The sequence below is a fragment of the Lygodium microphyllum genome, chromosome 18 (genome assembly GCF_053477565.2).
Source record: "Lygodium microphyllum isolate KBCC chromosome 18, Lygodium_microphyllum_v1.1.10, whole genome shotgun sequence".
NCBI classification, from domain to species: Eukaryota; Viridiplantae; Streptophyta; class Polypodiopsida; order Schizaeales; family Lygodiaceae; genus Lygodium; species Lygodium microphyllum.
This window is the reverse complement of record NC_141152.1, coordinates 136,182,913-136,206,088: the sequence shown is the minus strand read 5'-3', so window position 1 is coordinate 136,206,088 and position 23,176 is coordinate 136,182,913. Positions and strand designations below refer to the sequence as shown.

At 40.3% G+C, this 23,176-nt stretch overlaps 1 protein-coding gene across 4 annotated transcripts in view; it reads left to right on the top strand.

The window, feature by feature from the left end:
* The window catches only part of LOC148021420 (phenylacetaldehyde reductase-like), a 79,807-nt gene extending 59,899 nt beyond the window's left edge, over positions 1-19,908 (top strand). For 3 of the 4 annotated variants that reach the window (XM_087699283.1, XM_087699285.1, XM_087699284.1), the window contains 2 exons: positions 19,338-19,527; positions 19,678-19,908. In XM_087699283.1, the coding sequence (XP_087555409.1) occupies positions 19,338-19,527; positions 19,678-19,834 (347 nt within the window). In that variant the 3' untranslated portion in view covers positions 19,835-19,908. Of the gene's footprint in view, positions 1-4,530; positions 5,008-19,337; positions 19,528-19,677 lie in introns of those variants that run through there. The other variant, XM_087699286.1, reaches the window with a different exon arrangement.
* Positions 19,909-23,176: the final 3,268 nt, after the last annotated feature.

Below are 23,176 nucleotides of genomic sequence, written 5' to 3'. Positions count from 1 at the left end.
GACCAAGTATGAAGATGTCATCATGTCCGATGTGGAGAGTGCCTTTGTGTTTATTGTTCCTAAAGTTTTATCTATGCCGATGAGTTATCCACTTGGTGTGAGGGCTATCAAGTTCATCAAATGGCAATTGTAGAAGAGTGGACACACCCTCTATACATTGCGTACCACTAAGTTTTGGCCATAAAAATAGTTCTGCAATACCTTGGCTTTTGAGCTATGAGAGGTTTTTGAGTTCTAGGTATGTGTTTTGACATATGAGCACTGACCCCCCCCCCCCCCCCCCAACCTTGACTGCCCTACACTTTGTCTCAACTGATCAAAGCTGAACCAGATGATCAAAGCTAATATCTTGAGAACTGAGACAAGGAAGACATGGATCCACCCACCATCCCCTCTTGGATTGAGGATGGAGTTCTATAGGAGTCACTTCTTGTGTCTCTTTGATGATGGATTCACTATTCAACCAGTATACATGGACACCCATCTCTCCCATAGCATATGGGCTGCTATCGAACAGATTCGTACCTCCTCTCATAGGCTACATATGGAGACATGTAGATGGACAGATACTCCATCAAGTAATAGGACTTACTAGCTTTGTGGCTGAGAGCTTGAGATAGAGGAGCATTACATATGTGGACGTACAATATACTGTGACATACAAGCACGGTACCCTTGCCTCTTCCATGATGGTTTTGGATCTCTTCGTCATGTCATGGACTACGAGGACTAGAGATGCCTAGGTCTTTTCCTCTTAGAGCTCCAGAGGCACCACATAGCACTATTGTGAGACAGGATGCCAACTCACCCAGAGGGACCCACACAAAGAGTAGTGACATACTTTTTTCAAAGATCTAACCTTACTGACACTACTAGCCTTGCGTAAATAGAGCCATTGTTAGGGGTAAAGGCGCTTGTGCCTAACCACCCATGTATTCATTACACTGACAGTACCCGCACACTTGTACACTATAGGTGGCAGTCACCCATTAGTGTCACTTCATTCTTTATTCTTTCAGTGACATTTGAATAAGGGGAGGCGGGTCACACATTGTGATTGTTGGAGTTCTCATATCCTGTGTCTCTTGCTCTTGCTCTCTTGCTTGTTCCACCATAGCTCTTGCTTCCACTGGTGTGTTTCCACTCAAGACTTCTCCCTTCAACCGGTATTAGAGCATTGGTTCGAGGAGCTTCCCCATCATTCACTTCAACCTGAGACAAAGCTTCATCTTGAAGCTTCCATGGCAGTTCAGCCCTCTTCTTCTCGAGGTATGAATCTTGTTCTTGCTTCTTCCCGGCTTGCTCCCATGTATTGAGGCCTATTCCGGGGATTCAAGAGACCTTGTTGCTCATTGCTAAGGGCTCAATAGCAGCCAAGAAGACCAACAGGACCAGCACAGTGATCAGTCCACCTAGTGTGATTTGTGCCTGAATTTCAGGCCCTTTCTCTGACCACTGCACATCCTCCCAGCATCAGTGTATTACATCTGGACATTGCTTTGAGCTTGCAAATCTCTGTTATTGCTGATTATGAACAGCAGACCTGCTGTATACAGGTCTGAGGCAGTTTGCTTCAGAGCTTGAAGCCTATATATGTTCCTACTGATGCCTATTTGGTACCCGAATCATTACTGGATGTCATGGTGATGTCTTGCGGTGCTTTTGGCTTGACTTTGAGCTTGCATTGGCTCCGTGTAGCAGTCATTTCACTCCTGCACACAGATCTGGACAGGGAGCTTTGACAGGGAAAGCTTAATGCCTATCATGTATTGATGTCGTTCGGCTATGCTACATGCTTATCTGATGCTGAGATCATTGGAGGATGCTTGCCCAATGCCTTGAGATGCCTTTTGAGTTGATTTTGAGCTCCATTCTGGATTGTTTAGAGCAGCCATTGTTGGTTATTGCAGATAGTTTGCTGTAATACCTCTGGGACAGCCTATTTCTCAAAGCTTTGGAGTCCTACAGATGCTTGTATGCCTACATAGTGATGATGGATCATTGGGGGATGTTATATTGATGTCTTAGAATGCGTTTTGGACTGATTTGAGCTCGAAATAGCTCAGATTTCAGTGTCATTTAAGTGCTGTATTAACAGGGCAGCACACCATTTTATGAGTACCCCCATATACCTTTTGCTCTTGGAAGCTATTTGGGCACCCTATTGGATGCATTGATGTCTGATATGGATGCTACATGCTCGATTATGCTCATTGAGAGTTCTTGAGCTGTGATTTGGGCTTGGTTACATTGACATTAGCTGTAATTTATACTATTGGCTACTACTTTGGATACTAGAATAAGAGCTTGAAGAAGATATTGGGTCTTATGCTCCCGGATGTATGTCACATGTATCTTGGATACTTGGATGCTACACCTATGATGTGTTGAGCTTCTTCTGGTCATTTGGCAGTCACTCTTTGTTCTAGTGAGAGCTTTCCTAATATTTTGGATGTTACATAGAGCTTTCAATGTTTGTAGTTGAGCTTGACCTTACTTTCACTGAGACCATGCGACACTTCATGTACATGCTCTCTTGATATGTATTGGATGAAGTTACCCTATAGTGGACTGATTTGAGCACTTACTTTGGACTTGGCACTTACGCCTGTTACTGTGTTGTCAGTGATATTTATATGCTTTTAGGTTTTGTATTGAGCTTTGCTCAGTGGGTTATGCATTTGGCAGTTCTCTTCTCTTTTCCTTGAGATCTATTTGCATGATGTCTATGTCTATGGCATATATCGTTACTGACACACTACAGTTGTGATAGCTTTCAATGCTGGTTGTTCCTTGTCTTTCTTTCTTGATTGCTCACAATTGGTTGCTGGCATACTGCTGCAAATTATTACAATAGCCTATCATTTCAGTTTTATGCACTCTATCTGAGGGCTATCACTTGGATTTAATAGTTACTCAATTATAGTTTGTGGAAAGCTCACCATTTTAGCAAATTCTCTTGCTTAGCCCTTGATTTGGCTATGATTTTGGGGCTGTTTTGTTGCCATTTACAACAGCCTGTTTGTCTTGGACTATGGTTTTATTTCCTCCATTATGAATGGTGGGTTGAATGACAATGCTATCTTCAACATTGACAAGTTGGATGACACCAACTACAACTGTTGGAAGGCACAAATTTGGTAGGTTCTATTGAAAAAATTGTAGATTAAGCCATTGAGACATGAGGGTGTCAAGCCTAAACGCATTGATGCAGAGGATTGGGTTGAACTGGATGAGATATATAAATCTATAATCATTTTGCCACTCTCTAAGCAAGTCTACTATAATGCTGTCTTTGATGGGCAGACTGTGCCTGGCAGTTATGGAATAAGATTCATAATGTCTATGATAAGTAGAGCCTTGCCTCTCAGATGTATTGACTGAAGTAACTCATGGACCTTCGTATAAAGAGGGGACTTTCACGTCTGCCCAGTTAAATGAGTTTCAGGCACTTAACTTTATAGGGGATTGAATTTAAGGACATTTTCCTCCCTTGTTCTTGCTGGTTACATTGCTTGAATCATGGGATACATTCCGCACTGCTATGTGTGTAAATATGCCTATTGATGGGCTGAAATTCAAGGATGTACAGGATGCGCTATTGAATGAAGAGGTTATTTAAAAGAATGCAGATGCTTCTTGTACCTCTCATGCTTTGATAGTTAGGGGTAATAATGGTAGGAGCAGTTTGATCACTGTGGGAGAGACTCTCAGAAGTCTCATTCTCAGTCACGTGAACAACCGCGCATAGGTCCTGTGGCTGTAAGTTTGCATTGACTTATCACTATTGTGGGAAGCAGAGTCATATTTGGCCATAGTGCCATAAAATAAGTGATGATAAGTAGAAGGAAAATAAAAAGGGTAAAGTGTAGGAAAATAATGATAATCATGACATCATTCCTAGCAAGTCCAGTATCAAGATTGAAGGGATTAATGTTATGCAGATTGATTCTGATGATGACTACATACTTGCAACTTATTCTCTTGATGTTTTGTAGTTGATTAATGCCTCATCTACCTATGCTCAACGTTGGTTGATTGATTTAGGGGCTTCATTTCATGTTACTTCTCATCAAGAGTGGTTCAACTCCTATTGTAGCAGTATGATCTATCACATTGGGTAATGACTTTACATTGGATATTGTTAGTATTAGAGATGTCCAGTTGCAGTTTCCTTTAGACATTATGTTTACTTTGCATGATGTATGCCGTGTTCCATTGTGGGAGAGACTCTTAGAAGTCTCATTCTCAGTCACATGGACAGTCTTGTAGTAAGTTCTGTGGCTGTAAGTTCCCATTGACTTGCTACTATTATGGGAAGTGGGGTCATATTTGGCCACAAGGCCATAAAGTGAGTGATGTGACCTGCGTAAGGAAAAGGAAAAGGATAAAGTGCAGAAAAAGAATGATGATTACAACATTGTTCCTAGCAAGTCCGCATCAAGATTGAAGAGATTAATGTCGTGCAAACTGATTCTGATGATGACTATATACTTACAACTTCTTCTTTTGATGTTTTGCACTTGACAGATGTCTCATCTACCTATGCTCATTGCTGGTTGATTGATTCAGGGGCTTCATTTCATATTACCTCTCATCGAGAGTGGTTCCACTCGTATTGCAGCATCAGGATCTATCACATTGGATATTGACTTGGCATTGGATATTGTTGGTATTGGAGATGTCCAGTTGCAGTTTCCTTTAGTCAGTACGTTTACTTTGCATGATGTATGCCATGTTTCGACTTTGACTAGAATCCTACTTTTAGTTGGTGGACAGTTGGATGATGCGAGTTGTGTTATATCTTTTGGTGATTCCTTATGGAAGCTTACTCGTGGGAATCTTGTTATTGCACGAGGTGCCAAGTTTGACACTCTTTCTCCCTTACTTATATTTGGGTCCATTGACCACATTTTTGCAGTGTGTGCAGTACCATATGTATTGTTATGGCATTGTTGCCTTGGACACGCCATTAAAGGGAATGAAAATGCTTATCCATTTGGAGTATCTTCTGCTTCTTGACTATAAGTATTTTGATTCTTATGATCATTGTCTTTATGACAGGCAGACCCGTAGTTTGTATAAGAAGTTTGTCATTACATGCATGGGTACGTGTGTGGCTCTCGTTCATTTTGATGTTTGTGGATCTATGCCTTGCAAATCATTAGGTGACGCAAAATATTTTGTTACTTTCATTGACGATTACTCACGTATGGTCTGGGCATACCCCATGAAGCATAAGTCAAAAGTCTTGGCTTCCTTTCAGTATTGCTTGCTTTTGTTGAGAACCAATTTGGGTATGGATTGAAATGTCTACGATTTGACAATGGGGGTGAGTATGTATCTAAAGACTTGGAGCAATTTTATAATGAGAGGGATATTAAGCATTAGTTGACTGTCTCGTACACCCCACCCCAGAATGGTATGGCTGAGCGAATGAATATGACAATTCAGAAGTGAGTTCGTAGTATGCTTAGCTAGATAGGCTTATCACAACACTTTTAGGTTGAGACAGTTACTACTATCGTACATTTGATTAATTGATCCCCATACAGTACTCTTAACTATCAAGTTGCCGAGGAGGTATGGTTTGGAAAACCTCCATCATATGCTCATTTGTGTGTCTTTGGTTGCGAGGCTTTTTGCCATGTTTCCAAGGACAAGTGCAATAAGTTGGATCCGAAGTTTGTGAAATGCATCTTTTTTGATTATGGGGATGTATGTGAGATGGGCTATCACCACCTCTAGGATCTGTAGGCTACTCGGAAGGTCATTCGTAGCCATGATTTTGTTTTCCATGAAGAGAAAATGCATAAGCAGCCTAAGCAAGTTGTTGAGGTACGCAAGGTGATATTTCAGGAGAAGCCTCTTGTTATTGTACATCTCGCTAGACAACCTGTTGATGCTTGAGTGGCCCAAGACCTTGATGTTAGATAGGATGTATAGGCCTCATAGCTTGTTTTGCGGTGCTCTACTAAAGAGACATCGGTTTGATTGGTTGTGCCTTTTATGGATTATGTTATGATGATAGATGCTTGTGAGTCTCTTACCTATGTTGAGGCCATATGCAGAGGTGATAGTCATCACTCTTGGGATAAGGCCATTAATCAAATTATGAATCCTTGCAGAAAAATCATACGTGGGATTTGGTTTCTTTGTCTAGTGGAAAATGTACTTTGCCATGGAAGTGGGTGTACATGCTAAAGAGTACTCCTGGATGCCCCAAGCTAGTCTATAAGACTAGATTGGTTGCTAAGAACTTTAAGTAGAACCATGGTATTAACTTTAATGAAGTCTTCTCTGCTGTTGTCAAGATGACTACCTTACACTTGGTATTGGCTTTGGTTGCGCAATTAGATCTGGATCTCTATTAGATGAATGTTAAGATGACTTTCTTACATGGGAATGTGTATGATGAGATTTATATGCAACAACCTAAGGGCTTAGAGAAAAAAGGCAAGAAACACCTAGTATGCAAGTTGAGAAACATTCTTTGTGGCCTTAAGAACCTAGAAAATGATATCACAAGTTCGATGCTTTCATGCATTCGCTAGGATATATCCATAGTGATATGGATCCATGTTTATACATGAAGAAGACTCGTGATGGCAACCTTATGATTTTGCTACTTTATGTGGAGGATATGTTGGTTGTTGGGAGCACTCACGATGAGTTGGATTCTTTGAAAGGTCAGCTCAAGAAGAGCTTTGAGGCGAAGAACATGGGACTAATCTCACATATTCTTGGATGTGCATCATGTGTGATCACTCTAAGGGTTTCCTTTACTTATTGTAGGAGTACATGTAGAAGGTTCTTAAGCGGTTTCATACATAGGATGTTAAACTTGTTGCATGTGCTTTACCTTCTCATATAAAGATTAGTCAGGCTGATTGTCCACAGTCTAATGAGTAGAAGGTCGAGATGGCCAAGATCCTTATACATTTATAGTGGGAAGAGGTCTGGGCATACCCCATCAAGCAAAAGTTAGAAGTCTTGGCTTTCTTTAAGTGTTGTCTTGCTTTTGTTAAAAACTAGCAGTCTGGGTACAAGCTAAAATGCCTATGATTTGACAATGGGGGCGAGTATGTATCTAAAGTCTTTAAGCAATTTTGTGATGAGAGGGGTATTAAGGGTTAGTTGACTGTCTTGTACACCCCACGCCAGAATGGTATGACTGAGTGCATGAATAGGACAATTTAGAAGCGAGTTTGTAGTATGCTTAGGTAGATAGGCTTATCGCAACACTTTTGGATTGAGGCAATTACCATTGCCATACATTTGATTAACCGATCCCCATGGACTACTCTTGACTATCAGGTTGTCGAGGAGATATGGTTTGGAAAACCTCCATCATGTGCTCATTTGCGTGTCTTTGGTTATGAGGCTTTCTGTCATGTTTCCAAGTATAAGTGCAATTAGTTGAATCCTAAGTCCATGAAATGCATCTTTTTTGGTTATGGATATGTAGGTGAGATGGGCTATCACCTCTGGGATCTATTGGCTTGGAAGGTCATTCATAGCCATGATGTTGTTTTCCATAAAGGGAAAATGCATTAGTAGCATGAGTAGGTTGTTGAGGTACCTAGGGTGATATTTCAGGAGAAGCCTCTTGTTATTGTACATCACACTAGACAACTTGTAACTAGTTGATGCTTTAGTGGCCCAAGACCCTGATATTAGACATGGTATATAGGCCCCACAGCTTATTTTGCGATGCTCTACTAGAGATATACTAGTCTAATTGGTTTGCGCCCTTTTTGGATTATGTTAAGGTGACGAATGCTTGTGAGCCTCTTACCTATGATGAGGCCATGCACAGAGGTGATAGTCACTATTGGGAGAGGGCCATGTTGTTGGAGTATGAATCCCTACAGAAAAATTATACGTGGGATTTGGTTCCTTTGCCTAGTGGAAAACGTGCTTTGCCATGGAAGTGGATGTACAAGTTGAACAGTACCCTTGTATGCACCAAGCCAATCTATAAGGCTAGATTGGTTGCTAAGAGTTTTAAGCAGGAGCATGGTGTTAATGTGAGATGCCTCCTCCAACAGACGCAGAGTTCTCTTAGTAGTCGATTGAAATTCGTATCCATGCATATCACCATCGCGTCTCCCTATGGGAAACCTCGAACTTAGTTGAACATGGGAATCTCAGTTTTACTTCATAGGGGAAAGCGTAGACAAGTCACCCTTAACAGTAATCGAACGCCCACCTAAGAAAGATCACTTTGTAATCAATCAAAGATAGGAGTGAGGTTAACATCACACTTGGTTCAAAGAGAGCGAGAGACGAGGGGATAATGTAACTCGAACCCCCTATCCGTAAGGTAAAATCTCAGCTCCGGTCTCTTGAAACGGTGTTAAATAACCAATCCTACCAGTATTGGGAGAGTCACGATTTAATCAGCTCTATCTAGTGTTGGAAAGTTATCCAACTTATCGGGTCCACCCACCAGCCATAGGCGTTCGGTCATCAGGATCGAAGCCTCCCACTTTCCTCGATGGGGTTTGCTTTGTTTTCTAATTAGTAAAGCATACTACCATGTTGTTTGGATATATAAAATCAACTTTCTTTTATTACTCCATTAAACTAGGCTCGTTAAGCTCAATTTTTAGCACATAACAAACAATTTGAAAATCAGATACTTTATTTCACAGTAACATCCAAAACCATAACTCCGTAGAGTGGTACAAAATCTGTCTTTCCATAGAAAGAGGCTGTCCAGCCAAAGTTAGGACCTTCCAATCCCTCGGGATTGGGCTGTATGTGATCGCACTCCGTTCGCGGTCAACAGGGAATTTACTGGCTCACAGCCCCTCTAAGCTTCCTTGAGTCTCAAGAACCATCCTACATAATAGGGGCACTTATCACTTGGCCCTTTGCCCTTTCAGGTACTGGAGTGATCAAAAACCAAAATCACCTACCTTCCTTGAAAGCGTAGGACCCTCACTTGAAGGTGAGTTTTTCCACATAAAATGCCTACCTTCCTCAGGAGTATAGGACCCCCACTTGCAGGTGAGTTTCTACACTCCGCAGAGTGTTAGGGAGCTTTGGGTTGGGGACCCCAATGTTCTGAACCACCACAATCCACAACCCGTTTGTCTGTGCAAGCATGGAGTCATAAGAGCCATAATTCATCATTCATAAATCCAAAGGCAATCATAACCATAAGACACTTTTAACACTCTTGTCAATGTATGCAATGAATAGAATCTATCCCCTGGATCAATTCCCGTGTTCCTTCTTAAAAAGTAATTGATAATACTAACATGTTTTTGTAAGTTTAAGTGTGTTCTAATTGATCATAATCTATGTAACGGACTTACTTATTCCTCATCAGGAAGTTGTAGAGTTAATAGCTTAAAAGTAATCATTTTCTTATGTACTAAACTTGATTGTCTCCATTCAACCATTCATCGTGATTACGGTTTATGGCCGCAACCTCGGTTTGCTGTGGGATAACCGGTCTTTCGGATTGAATGGGTTTGGGGTTAACTTTCTCTTGTGCTTCAGCAACGACTACTTCCTTGCATTTGGGAGCTCTTTGAGTGTGACCTCGCTTAGCATCTCGACGTCTGTTAGGGGCCATGGAAGAAGCTTGATGGATTCGGGCAGCACTTCCAGGTAGGTGGGGGGAGAGAGAGAGAGAGGGGGGCTTGGTTGATTGCAGTAGAGCTTTGTCGCGTCAACAACAGAGACTTCTGCACAGGTCGTGTGTTTTTTATATGACACTCTACCCTTGTTTATATAGTAACGGGGGAGGGGATAAAGAGAGGATGCTAGCTTTTTAGTGTTTTTTGATGACGTCATCGATGATAATGAGAGAACACTTTCTTTTAGCGTCTTTGGTGACATTATCGATGACGTCAGAGAGGGCTCATTTTTGTAGTGCGAAGATAAAAATCTACGAATATATGGGCGAGCCTCGTGTGTTACATGGTTGGGTGGGCGTCACTCCAAGGCAACGACCAAGGCATAGACCTTGGCATCTTGGCCTTAGCATACTTGGCAACGGGCTACGAAGGCTTCATTGGCGCTGTTGGTTGCACATGAGAAGCTCCCACTAGCTTTTAGGAAAATTTTCCTGTGAGTTCACCCATCCCGGCAGTGTCGTCACCCAAGTGCACTTAACTGCCAAGTGACTATCCACTAGGCTAGTTCTTTTTGTTGTTCTATACTACAAACATAGTTTTAATAAGCTAGTCTTGGGAGGGTTTCCCAAGTCTTTCTTCCATGAGCTGGCATATAGTAAATACCTCATTAATAATAACAATTATCTTCATATTTAGAGCTAGTTTTATAAATATACAATTTTTTTTAACATAAATAAATTTTTGGAATGTATACGCACATTGTCTATTAAAATAAATTAAGTAATGGGGACATTACAGTTAACTTCAATGAAGCCTTCTCTGCTATAGTCAAGATGACTATCCTATGCTTAGTATTGGCTTTGGTTGTGCAACTAGATCTGGATCTCTATCATATGAATTTTAAGACGTCTTTCTTATATAGTGACTTGCATGACGAGATCTATATGCAGTAGCCTAAGGGCTTTGAGAAGAAAGGCAAGGAACACCGAGTGTGCAAGTTGCGAAAGAGCCTTTATGGCCTTAAGTATCTAGGGAATGGTACCACAAGTTCGATGCTTTCATGCATTCGCAAGGATATACCCGTAGTGATATGAATCCGTGTTTATACATGAAGAATGCCTGTGATGGCAACCTTATGATTTTGGTACTCTATGTGGATGATATTTGATTGCTAGGAGTGCTCATGTGAGGAGTTGGATATGTTGAAAGGTCAACTCAAGAAGGGCTTTGAGGTGAAGAACATGGGACATATCTCACATTCTTGGGATGCATATCATGCGGGATCGCTCAAGGGTTTCCTTCACTTATCATAGGAGTACATATAGAAGTTTCTTGTGCGGTTTCATATACATGATGTTAAGCCTATTGACTGTCCTTTACCTTCTCACGTGAAGATTAGTTGGGTTGATTGTCCATAGTTTGATGAGGAGAAGGCCAAGATGGTCAAGATCCCTTATGCATCCGCAGTGGACAATTCGATGTAGTTGTGGCGCTATATGGCTACACTTGGTAGGTGGCACTGGGATGCCATGAAGGGTATCATCAGTACCTTAAGGGTAGTGTAGATATGTGCATATGTTATGGTGGCTAGGATACAAGAGTCATGGGGTACACTAATTTTGATTATGCAGGATATGCAAACAATAGAAAGTCCACCTCTGGCTATGTCTTCACCTTTGTTGGAGGTGGTGTTTCTTGGATGTCCAAGGTACAAAAATGCACGATCCTATCTACTACAAAGGTAGAGTATATTGCAGCCACTAAGGCTTGCAAGGAGGCCCTCTGGTTAGGCTGTTTGGTCATAGACCTTGGTATTTTTTATGTGGTCTCTACATTGCATTCGGATTTTATGAGTGCTATTCAGATGGCCAAGAATTGGGGTCTTCCATGCGAAGATGAAGCACATTGAGGTGCATTACCACTTTGTTTGAGAGGTGGTTGAGGACAAGTCCATTGAGCTTGTCAAGATCACAATCAACCAAAATCGTGTAGATCTGTTCACAAAAAGTCTCTCAACAGAGCATTTTGCATTCCTTAGGAAGTTGATGGCTATCGGATGAGATGACGTATTTCCTCATCCTGTTGTACTTTGCCACTTTTTTCTTGTTTCCTGCTCACTTGGGACACATTCTGTCAAGATTGTGGGAGAGAAGGAAGGAGTCTCGCTTGAAGCTTTCTTGCTTGCACAATGGGGGAAGACACACAAGGGTGGAGGCTGAAAACAGTTTTCCTCTTCTTAGTTGTGTAAGCCAAAAGAACTCTAGTACAAAGAAAAATAGAAGAACCCTATATATGGGTCTCAAAATCAAACTCAACTAACTAAGGTGGCATACTAACTGAGCCACGAACTAGAGTAGATAAGGATAGCTATCATGTAGCTATTATTCATCGGCGGTGTACCAACCGCGTCTGCAACTGACAAGTCGGTGACATAAATACACAACGGTCACCCTGGCGTATCACGAGTGGAGCTCGATATCTCAACACTCCCCCTCGAGCTCAATCCCAATTTCTGCACACCAAGCAGGTCTCTGAACTTGCGCAGCTTCTCTGCGCCCAATGCCTTCGTGAATATGTCAGCTACCTGATTCTCTGTGCTGACATAAACTAGATCAATAAGACCTAGTAAAACCCTCTCTCGCACATAGTGATAGTGCACCTCAATGTGCTTTGTTCTAGCATGATAGACTGGGTTATTTGCCAAGTGTATACTACTCATGTTGTCACAATAAATGACAACTGGTCGATCTGTAGACTGATGCATATCATAAAGTAGCTTATGCAACCAAGCTACCTCACATGCAGCCATTGCTGCACCCCTGCACTCAGCCTCTGTGCTCGATAAGGCAACTGTAGGCTGTTTCTTGCTGCTCCAAGTGACTGCAGCACTCCCAAAAGAGAACACATATCCACTGGTAGATCGTCTATCAGAAATACTACCAGCCCAATCAGCATCAGTGTATCCATGCAACTGTATCTGAACCCCAGTCTCATAAAATAGTCCATACTGCAATGTGGACTTCACATACCTGAGTATGCGTCTAGCCGCATCCAAATGCGATTTCCTTGGAGCCTGCATAAACTGACTTACCAATCCAACAACATAGCTCAAATCTGGCCTGGTAATAGTCATATAAATCAAACTTCCTACTATGCGTCTGTACATAGTAGGGTCTTCTAGAAGCTCACCTGCATCTGTGCTCAGCTTCACATTCTGCTTCAAAGGAACTGAAATAGGCTTACAGCCTGTCATCCCATATTTGGACAGCATGTCCAATCCATACTGCCTTTGTAAGAGCTGTATCCCACTTGGTGATCTAATCACCTCAATGCCCAAGAAATAACGCAGCTCTCCCAAATCCTTCATCTCAAACTTCTGCTTCAATAGCATTTTCACATGAAGGATATCTTCATCACTGTCACCTGTCATAATAAAATCAACATAAATGACAAGTAGCATAATACCTTTCTCTGTTTTTCTCACATAAAGTGAGAAATCTGCCTTGGAAATCTGAAAGCCAATAGTGACAAGATACTGTCCTATCTTGTCAGACCATGCTCTAGGTGCTTACTTCAAGCCATACAAGGCTTTCTTCAACCTGCAAACAAACTCAGGATGAACAGCATGCACATAACCTGGTGGCTGCTCCATATAGACCTCTTCTTGCAAATCACCATGCAAGAAGGCATTCTTTACATCCATCTGATGTAAAGACCATCCCTTTGATGCAGCCATAGCAATGACTGCTCTTACAGTTGCCATCCTTGCAACTGGACTGAATGTTTCTTCATAGTCAATGCCATATGTTTGTGCATACCCCTTGACTACTAATCTTGCCTTGTATCTGTTCACAGAACCATCTACATTGTGCTTCACCTTATAAACCCACTTACAGCCAATTGCATTTTTACCTTTAGGCAAAGGTACTAACTCCCATGTAGCATTTTCGTCCAAGGCATCCATTTCTTCATCCATGGCTTTCTCCCATTTTTCTTTTCCCATGGCTTGCTCAAAAGATGTGGGTTCTGGTTCCTGTATCACTTTGACCATATATGCATAGTGAATGGCTGTAAATCCATCATATTTCAGCCTATCCACAGGATACCTAGCTCTCGTAGACCTGCGCAAAGTAGGTTCACTCCTAGGTGCTCTCAAAACATCCCTGGTCTTCCTTACTCCAGGTGTAACAATAGAAGGGGTACCCAACTCATCATCAATGCTCTGTTCTGAGCCACTGGATTCACCATCCACATAAGAGTGACCTGCATTCACATCAAACATGGGCTGATCAACCTTCTCTTTTCCTTTTCGTGATACCTGCATACCACTATCTGCATTGCTTTGAGAAGATTCTCTTGATCTCAATCTGCCTGTCCATGGCGAAGAATGTGAACCACTGCTAGAGGACGCTCCAGGTCCACTAATATTTTGTGACTGCTGCTGTGAATTCTGTGCAGCATTACCATTTTGTGCATCTACATCATCAATCACATTTACTGGTTTATACCAGCTACTCATCTCATCAAAAACATCTCTGCTCACTGTAAACTTACGAGTAGAAGGGTTATAGCATCTATACCCTTTTTGCTGCAGAGAGTAACCAATAAAGATGCGCTTCTCAGCTTTTGGATCCAACTTGGATCTCAGCTCATCTGGCACATGTACATAGGCAATGCAACAAAAAATTTTCAAATGAGAAATATCTGGTTTCCTACCAGTATACCTCTCCTCTGGAGTCATTTCATGTATTGCTGCAGTGGGAGTCCTGTTCATTATGTAGACTGCTGTAGCAACTGCTTCAGCCCAATAAAAATCTGGCAAGTCTTTTTCATTGAGCATGGCACGAGATACCTCTCCAATATGCCTGTTTTTTCTTTCTGCAATTCCATTTTGCTGTGGGGTATGACTGCATGAATATTGTTGCTTTATGCCATGCTCCTGCAGGAACCTTGCAAACTCATTTGAGAGGTACTCTCCCCCTCCATCTGACCTTAGGCATTTTATTTACAGGCCTGTTTCTTTTTCAACCATAGCTTTAAGAGTTTTGAAATGCCCAAAAACTTCACTTTTCTTTTTCATAAAATACACCCAAACTTTTCTGCTATAGTCATCAATAAAATTGACAAAATAATGACAGCCTCCAAGAGATGCAGCTTTAGTAGTCCACACATCAGAGTGGATTAATTCCAATGGCTTCTTACTCTCTTGAACATGTCTAGGAAATGGTTTCCTTGCCTGTTTTCCAAACTGACAGGCTTCACATACCTTATGCATTTCTGCAACCTTGAATTTTGGCAATCCTGCAACAATATTTTGGGCCTGCATTGATTTAAGTCGCTGTACATTAACATGACCAATGCGTTTATGCCAGATATCAATATCTGCAACTACACCGGTCCCATGTGCAAACATTGCTGCACTCAATTCAGACATGTCTGCATCCAATGTAAACATTCTGCCCTTCTTCTTTCCTTTTGCTATCAAGCGACCTTTATTTTTCATATCCTCAACAAAGCATCCATGAGGATTAAATCTGACTTGCAAGCCCTGCTCAACCATTTGACCAACAGAAACCAGATTCTTGGTGATATTCAGAACATGAAATACATCGGAGAGGTATTTCTTTTTCCCATCCTGCATAGACAAGGGAATTTTTCCAATCTGCACAATAGGATGTGCAGTATCATCACCAGTCTCCACAAATCCTGGTTTTTCCATTTTCCTTGCATCCTCCATCCATTCTGCATGACCTGTCATGTGGTTTGACGCACCTGAGTCAACATACCATACATCGTTGCTTTCTTCTGCACTTGTTACAGAATTGTTCATGTGCTGCACCATAAATAGATGCTCATTTCTGTCATCACCCTGTCTACTAGAAGATGCATAATTTCCTTGTTGCAGTTTTTCATTCATGATGTCATTCTGCTTTTTGTAGCAGTCTTTAGCCATATGACCCATTTTACCACAATAGTAGCATTCAACATTACTGTTTGCATTTTGGCCTCTTTGCCATCCACCACGACCTCTTTGGCTCCCCCTGCCTCTAGAGTTACCACGTCCTCCTCCATAGGACTGATTTTCTTAAGCTTGTTGCATATTCTGATTTCTACCACGGCCTCCAAATCGGCCTCCTCTACCTCTGCCTCTACCTCTTCCAGCATTTGAGTAGAAGACAACTTCTTTTGAAGTTCCTCCTGAAGAAGATGCACCACCATTTCTCTGCTCCTCAGAAATTAGAAGAGCAATCAACTCCTCAAAGTCAGGAAATCTTTCACGAACGGAAATGGATGTTCGAAACTGTGCATAATCCTTTCCTAGACCATTCAAGGTCACGGAGACTAAATCATCATCTTTCACTGGCGACCCAATGGAAGCAAGTGCATCTGCAATCTTCTTCACCTTCATGTGGTAGTCATTGATGCTCATATTTTCTCTTTGCACATTATGCAACTCTTGCTTGAGCTGCATTTTCCTGGCTTGTGTATTTGTGCTATACATTTTTGACAGAGTATCCCATGCCTCCTTTGGCGTACTTGCATCCTGAATATGCACAATCATAGAGTCTGAAATGCTGATAGACAGCCAATACATAACTTTCCTGGCTCTCTCATGCCATGCTTTGAATGCCTGCATTTGCTGTTGATTGGGAACATCAGGAAGAACTGGTTCTTCTTCATTTCCTGCAACAAATTCCCAATATCCTTTTCCCATAAGGAAATTCGTCATTCTAAACTTCCATGCCTGGAAGTTGTTCTTGTCAAGCTTTTCAGTGACAATCTGTGAAAGAGAATCAGACGCCATTACAGAATACTGCAAGAAATTCTGTTACTGCAAAAAACACAGCTTCACCCTTACAAGGGCAAATCTGCAAAACTGGCGAAAGTGGTATTTGACCACACAGTCACTTCCTAGTGACGATTTTGCATAAACAGGAACCAAGGATGATTCTGAAACTCCCAATGTCTCTGCGCACAAGCATACGATGCAATTTCTACAGTAACTTTTCACCGACCTGTAGAACAGTGGCTGCACAGCATAAAACTGAGCCTTTTCCTGAGTGCGTGCAGAAAACTTCCGTCTGCAAAACAGGCCCCGAAATGGCCTCAAATAAAAAAAACAAGGTCGCCAAGGACTAAAGCCCTTCTCCCGCAGCATATACTGCCCTCTTGCTTCACCGCGAAGGGCGTCTCAACCTGAGACAATGCACTCCTGCAATTTCCGGCTGTGCTACCTGCAGAGATCTGCTCCCAAAACAGAAAATGAAAGCAACACTGCTCCTCTTACCAGACCACTGCGAGCTTGGCTTGCTTTCTTGAGCTCCTTACCACGAACAAGGCTCTGATACCATGTCAAGATTGTGGGAGAGAAGGAAGGAGTCTCGCTTGAAGCTTTCTTGCTTGCACAATGGAAGAAGACACACAAGGGTGGAGGCTGAAAACAGTTTTCCTCTTCTTAGTTGTGTAAGCCAAAAGAACTCTAGTACAAAGAAAAATAGAAGAACCCTATGTATGGGTCTCAAAACCAAACTCAACTAACTAAGGTGGCATACTAACTGCTAGAGTAGATAAGGATAGCTATCATGTAGCTATTATTCATCGGCGGTGTACCAACCGCGTCTGCAACTGACAAGTCGGTGACATAAATACACAACGGTCACCCTGGCGTATCACGAGTGGAGCTCGATATCTCAACACATTCGCCATTAAGTGGGAGGTTATTGGGGGTAGAGGCGCATATGCCTAATTGCCTGCGTATTCATGACACTAATAGTACCTGCACACTTACACATTGCAGGTGGCGACCGCCCATCACTAATACTTCATTCTTTATTCTTTTAGTGATATTTGAATAAGAGAAGGCCAATCATACATTGTGACTGTTGGAGTTTCCACATCTTGTGTCTCTTGCTCTTTCTATCTTGCTTTTTCCACCATAGCTCTTGCTTCTGCTTGCATGCTTCCACTCAAGGCTTCTCTCTTTAGCCATCATGCTAGACACTTTCCATTCCATGTTGTCAAGTTATGTTGGATAGATCCATCTCACTTAGTCGAGCACGACAATTCCGTCTACTAGGACCACGTTCAAGGAGGTTGCACCATAGTTGGGGATCAGAGCCAGTATCACGAGATACCAAAGAATCACCATCATGCATATCAGTGGAGTAGTTAGAGACTGCATCATAGTTGAGATTAGCTATAGTCTACAGTCTCCATATTTTTTCTGCACACAGTCCTGTCAAATTTGGGTTGTCTTTTCTTTCTACCGATGGGACAACACTAGACATGGTTCTAGTCTAGCATAGTCCCATCATAAAGTTATTCTTAGCATTGTTTCATAGGCCACTTCTTTTGATGTTATTTTCACCTTATTGATGAGATGACATTAAACATGAATATACTTTGGATTTTGTCTCATAGGCCACATTGTCCTTATATAGATGTTAATATATATTTCCTCTCTCTCTCTCTCTCTCTCTCTCTCTCTCTCTCTCTCATCTTGAGATGTTTTGAATTTCATAGCGAGTTGGAGTTTTTGTTGGTGTTTGGATCTAAGGGAAAATTCTTTTAGCTACACAATGGCTCACAAATAGGCTCATCGATTTCAAGGAGGCTATGCAACACAATTTGGTTTTCTAACAATCATGTACTTGTTTCTATTTAAACATTATTATTACTATTAACTTTAAGGTTCTTTTGGGTTGTTCACATGGAACCATAGAATTCCCTCAAAGGTTAGATCTTGTAGCCACAAATTACATGAATATGTTTAAACAATAAAGTTAAAATTTCCCTAGAGTTTTTAGAAGTATAATGACGTGTTACAAGTGAATGATGGGTCCATTACATAGAGGACTCCATTTGCAAACCCACCAATTTCTTGGACCATTGTGCTTAGTGCATGTCATACTTTGGGCTATGGTTTGTAACCTTGGTCTAGCAAGGATTGAAGTTATTGTATACATGTGTGGTTGATCTTTAGATGCTTAAAATGAAAGTGTGCACTCTTGAATTGGCTAGGTAACACTAATCTTGTAAGATGGAAATGTTAATAATGACTTATCAAAAGGTTTCAAAATCCTAGCTCGAGAGAATCAAACACAAACCAGTCAAAAAGGAAGTCTGTTCACTCACAGGCTATGGGATTATGTGAAGGATTTTGAGATTTTAGATAACATTAACTTTGGGACATGTCATTAAAGCAATAGCTAAGATGCATTAGGAATCTCAACAACTTGTAATAATAGGCAACTCATGAAGTACCAAATTACAAAAGAAAAAGCATTTGAAAGTCTAGGCTCAAAGATTGTCTCAAATTGTCTTTCATACATACAAGTGGGGCACTAGAGTAATAGAATGATTAGCACTCTTGTAGACCCAACCAAAATAATGAACTATTTGAGATTCGTTGTATTATTTTCTATATTAGCAATAAATTTGAATTATAGTAAAATGATCGACCAAATGAGGGCATGTATTTCTTGCTTGTAGGGAGCAATTGAGAAGATTACAAATGAGACATTTAGATTGACCTCTCCTTTTCATGCAAATATTTTCCTCCATAGTTAAACTTGTAATTTTGATACATAATAAGTGAGAATATAATATTCGTAAAGGCAAGTTGAATGTACATGAACACTAGGACAAAATTTGCAATGAAAGTAATGGAAACTACTTTAATGCTTGCTAGCTCCTTGAATCATTTTCTCAAGCTTCTAATGGTTTAATTTTTTTGATTGTTAGGCACTCATAATTATTTCAAGACTATCACTCCAGGATGGGTGGATGTAAGAGACGTGGTAGAAGCCCACATTTTGGCTTACGAAGTCCCCATGGCCTCTGGAAGGTTCATTTGTGCAGAGAGAGTTCTTACATATTCCATGCTATTGAATTTGATCCAACAAGTTTGTCCAAACTTTTTCAAGTCATCCAAGTTGGTTGCCTTGTCTATTCGCCAAATTTTTTTTAAAAGCTTGATTCACATCAATTCTAGCTTTAAAATAAGCAATGCTTATCAATTCACATCAATTTCAACTTTAAAATAATCAATGTTTATTAATGTTTGAATTTTGTTTCTTAATAGGTATGTATGCGAATCGATACCAGAAATGAACTTGTACAAGCTTTCTACCGAAAAATTAAAAGGGCTTGGATTTAAGTTTAGATCTATTGAGGATGCAATCAAAGATTGCATTGATTCCCTCATACAATGGAAGCTTTTAGAGATTGAGCCATTTTGACCTATACAACACTTTTAATCCAAACATACATTCATGGATTCCTTTGACATAGAAATTTTGGTTTTTTTGCCTCGTGTCAATTGTGAGATTGACTTTATATTTTGTCTCTAATCTCTTGCTTAGCTTGTGAGGCTAGAAGTCATGTAACTATGAGTGTGAAACAATTGAATAGCCAAACAATTATATACTAGGAGAAAAAATGTCCCAACATTTCTATGCTATCCTTCATACATGATAGGATCATAGTCAATTTTAGCTCTTAAATGTGGTCCTTTGAAATAGAAGCGTCTACATGGATTTCTTTGTCAATGCCAATAAGTTCACTCTCTTTATTAAACATATGTTTGCTTCTTTGTATTTAAAATTTTGCATGTTTGTAGTACTTTGTTTAAGCACATCAAAGTCATCATTACAACAGATTATAATTACATTGAGGTAGACTTGTGCACATTAAACTTTGTAGACCCATGCCTTAAGCTATCCTTAGGCACCTAGTTGAGAGTTGTAAATCATATTTAATGTATTCAAGGGTATTTTACACAACATTTGGTCGTTTAAAGATTATTGTGACTTTAAATCAAATTGTTAAAAGTCATATTCATTGGCATATAACAATTAATCAACCAACAAAATGACCACTTTTACAAGTATTTCGCTACAACAAATAGATTTATAAACATTGTTTTGTTAATACAAACATATTTGAGAAATCAAGCCTAATTTTATTTTTATTGTTTCACCTTGAACTAGTAATTTCAGTGTTTGTAAGTAATTGATCTGCTAAGATTTGCTCTATAATGTATGTGTTAATGTTATAGTCTATTGTTTAGTATTTTGAGGCTTCATCCTCAAATTTGATATTGAATTCTTTCTCTAGTTTGTCATTCAAACTCTTATTGTTAGATAATCCTATTAATTGTTTTGGATCTAAATTGGTAGTACTTGTAGAATTATAATTGAAACTTACTTCACATACATAGATCAGTTCCACCCAAGAGCTTTCAAGAGCTCTTCTAAATTTGAGGTTAGCTATGGTGTGCTAAGATACATCCTTATATCTAAAATTCCTTTCCTAATGGTGTTACCTAAGACTTAATACTCCAAGAAATGTACATCTTGGCTTCTTTTATTAAGGTTTTCACTTCTAAAGCCTCAAGAGTTTTACTATTTTCTCAATTAGTTATGACCATGCTAGGTTGTGATTTTTGTATGCTAATTGTAGTAGCTCCTTCTTCAAATTCTTTTTATACATGCCATGAGGGTCCTCCATGTTGAGATGACAAGCTCAACATGTGTAGACATTGATGATGGACCGCCTGGCTAGATGGGTCCGCACGTCTACACTTAGTACGTTGGTGGTCATTATGACACTTACATAGCCACCGACTTATCACTTATTATATTTAGGTTGTTACACCTATCTATAGCTGACAAAGATATAGCGCCAATCGATTAGTGTAGTCGGTTATGCACTGTTTGACTTAGAAGGCCACTTTCCTTTATGTTATATCTTATCTATAGTTTGTGTATATTGTATAGTGTGCGGAAGAAGAAGAAAAATAAAAAAGAAAACGTTTTGGTCTCCATCTCTCTTCTCGTGTTCTGGAGTGAGCTTCCTCTTGTGTATACAGTGTGTGTTTGGTGCAGCAGCTCAAGCAAATCCTCCCATTACGCGATTTTTGACATGGTATCAGAGCCGTGCCACTAAGAGGCTGATTTTGAAGATTGAAGTGAAGGAGAAGAAGCAAGGTTCAAGCAAATAAGCAATGAGTAAGAAGCTCTTCCATTCTTCCATTCTTTCTCTTGGATAGTGCCTGTGGAGGCACCGAAAGTAGAGTAGAGCGAAAATCTCAGATTGTTGTGAGATTTGATGTGCGAGCGAAGCACTGTGTATTCTGCAGATAGATCTTTTAGGGCTTTTTCGCAATTATTTTGGGTGTTTGAGACCGTTTCAGGCCTTGTTTTAGAGCCACAAGGTTACGGACAACAGTTTCAGGGTACACTGTGATTTCAGTTGTATTGACCGAAAGTGTGTGTACAGATTACAGATTTCGAATCTATAATTTTTGAGGTTTATTTTGCAAACAGGTTGCAGATTACATGGACTATTGAGCAATCAGTGAAAAAGGTTGCTTAGTGTATTGCTATGCATGTGTTGTGAAAGATTGCAGAAGACTAACTTGCTGTGTTGTATCCTTGTTTGTGATAATGACAGAGAACAATGGAAATCCCATTATTGAGAAGCTCAATAAGAACAACTACCCTTCATGGAAGTTCCGTGTGACGAACTTTCTCATTGAAAATGGCCTTTATGAGTTTGTTTCTTTAGGTGAAGAAAAAGAGCTAAAGCTGGGTATTCGTCCTGACTGCAGATGAATTAAAAGCATGGAAAGAATGGAATGCGAAAGACAAAAAGATGATGTATTGGTTATTTGCAGTCATTGATAATACGATGTTGGGACATATTAGGAATGCAAAAACTTCACATGCAGCTTGGACAATTTTTGAGAACATGTTTTCAGTAAATACAAAGGCACGAAAGATTCAACTCAAGCAAGAGTTGAATGCCTTGAAGAAAGGAAAAATATCTGTCAATGAGTATGTATTAAAGGTGAGGAGCATTGCAGATGCTTTAGTGGCGATTGATGTAATTCTTGATGATGATGATTTGGTTTCATTCACTTTGAGTGGCCTTAACAATGAGAAGGCATGAAAATCATTTATTACTTCAGTATATGTATAAAAGTCATTTTCATATTTTGATGAGTTGATTTCTCTCATGATTACCGAAGAGACCAATATGCAGGGTGACTCATCTGAAAAAAATGGTGAACATGTTCAAGCATTTTACTCAAGTTTAGGAAGGGGATGTGGTGGATCCTCTTAGAGAGGCCGTGGTATGGGACGTGCTGGGGATAACTAGTAAAACAGGTTCAATAAGCAATTTGGTGAAATGCAGGTTTCAGGAGGCCGAGGAAACTTTAGAGATAGGGGGAGCTCTAGAGGAAGAGGTGGATGACAGAATAGAGGTTCTAGAAATTCTGCTATTGTTTGCCATTATTATGGCAAAACAGGCCATATTGCAGCCCATTGCTATGCTAAGAAGGATGATATTCACAGTGGTAAATTGCAGCAAGGAAACTATGCATTGTCTTCATGACAGAATGAAGACAAAAATGAGCATTTGTTTGTTATGCAGCATACGATGAATGCAGTTACAGAAAAGGGAACACATGATGATGTATGGCATGTCGATTCAGGTGCATCTAATCATATGACCAGTCATGTTAAATGGTTTGGAGAGATGCAGGACTTAAAAAATCCAGGTTATGTGTAGACGGA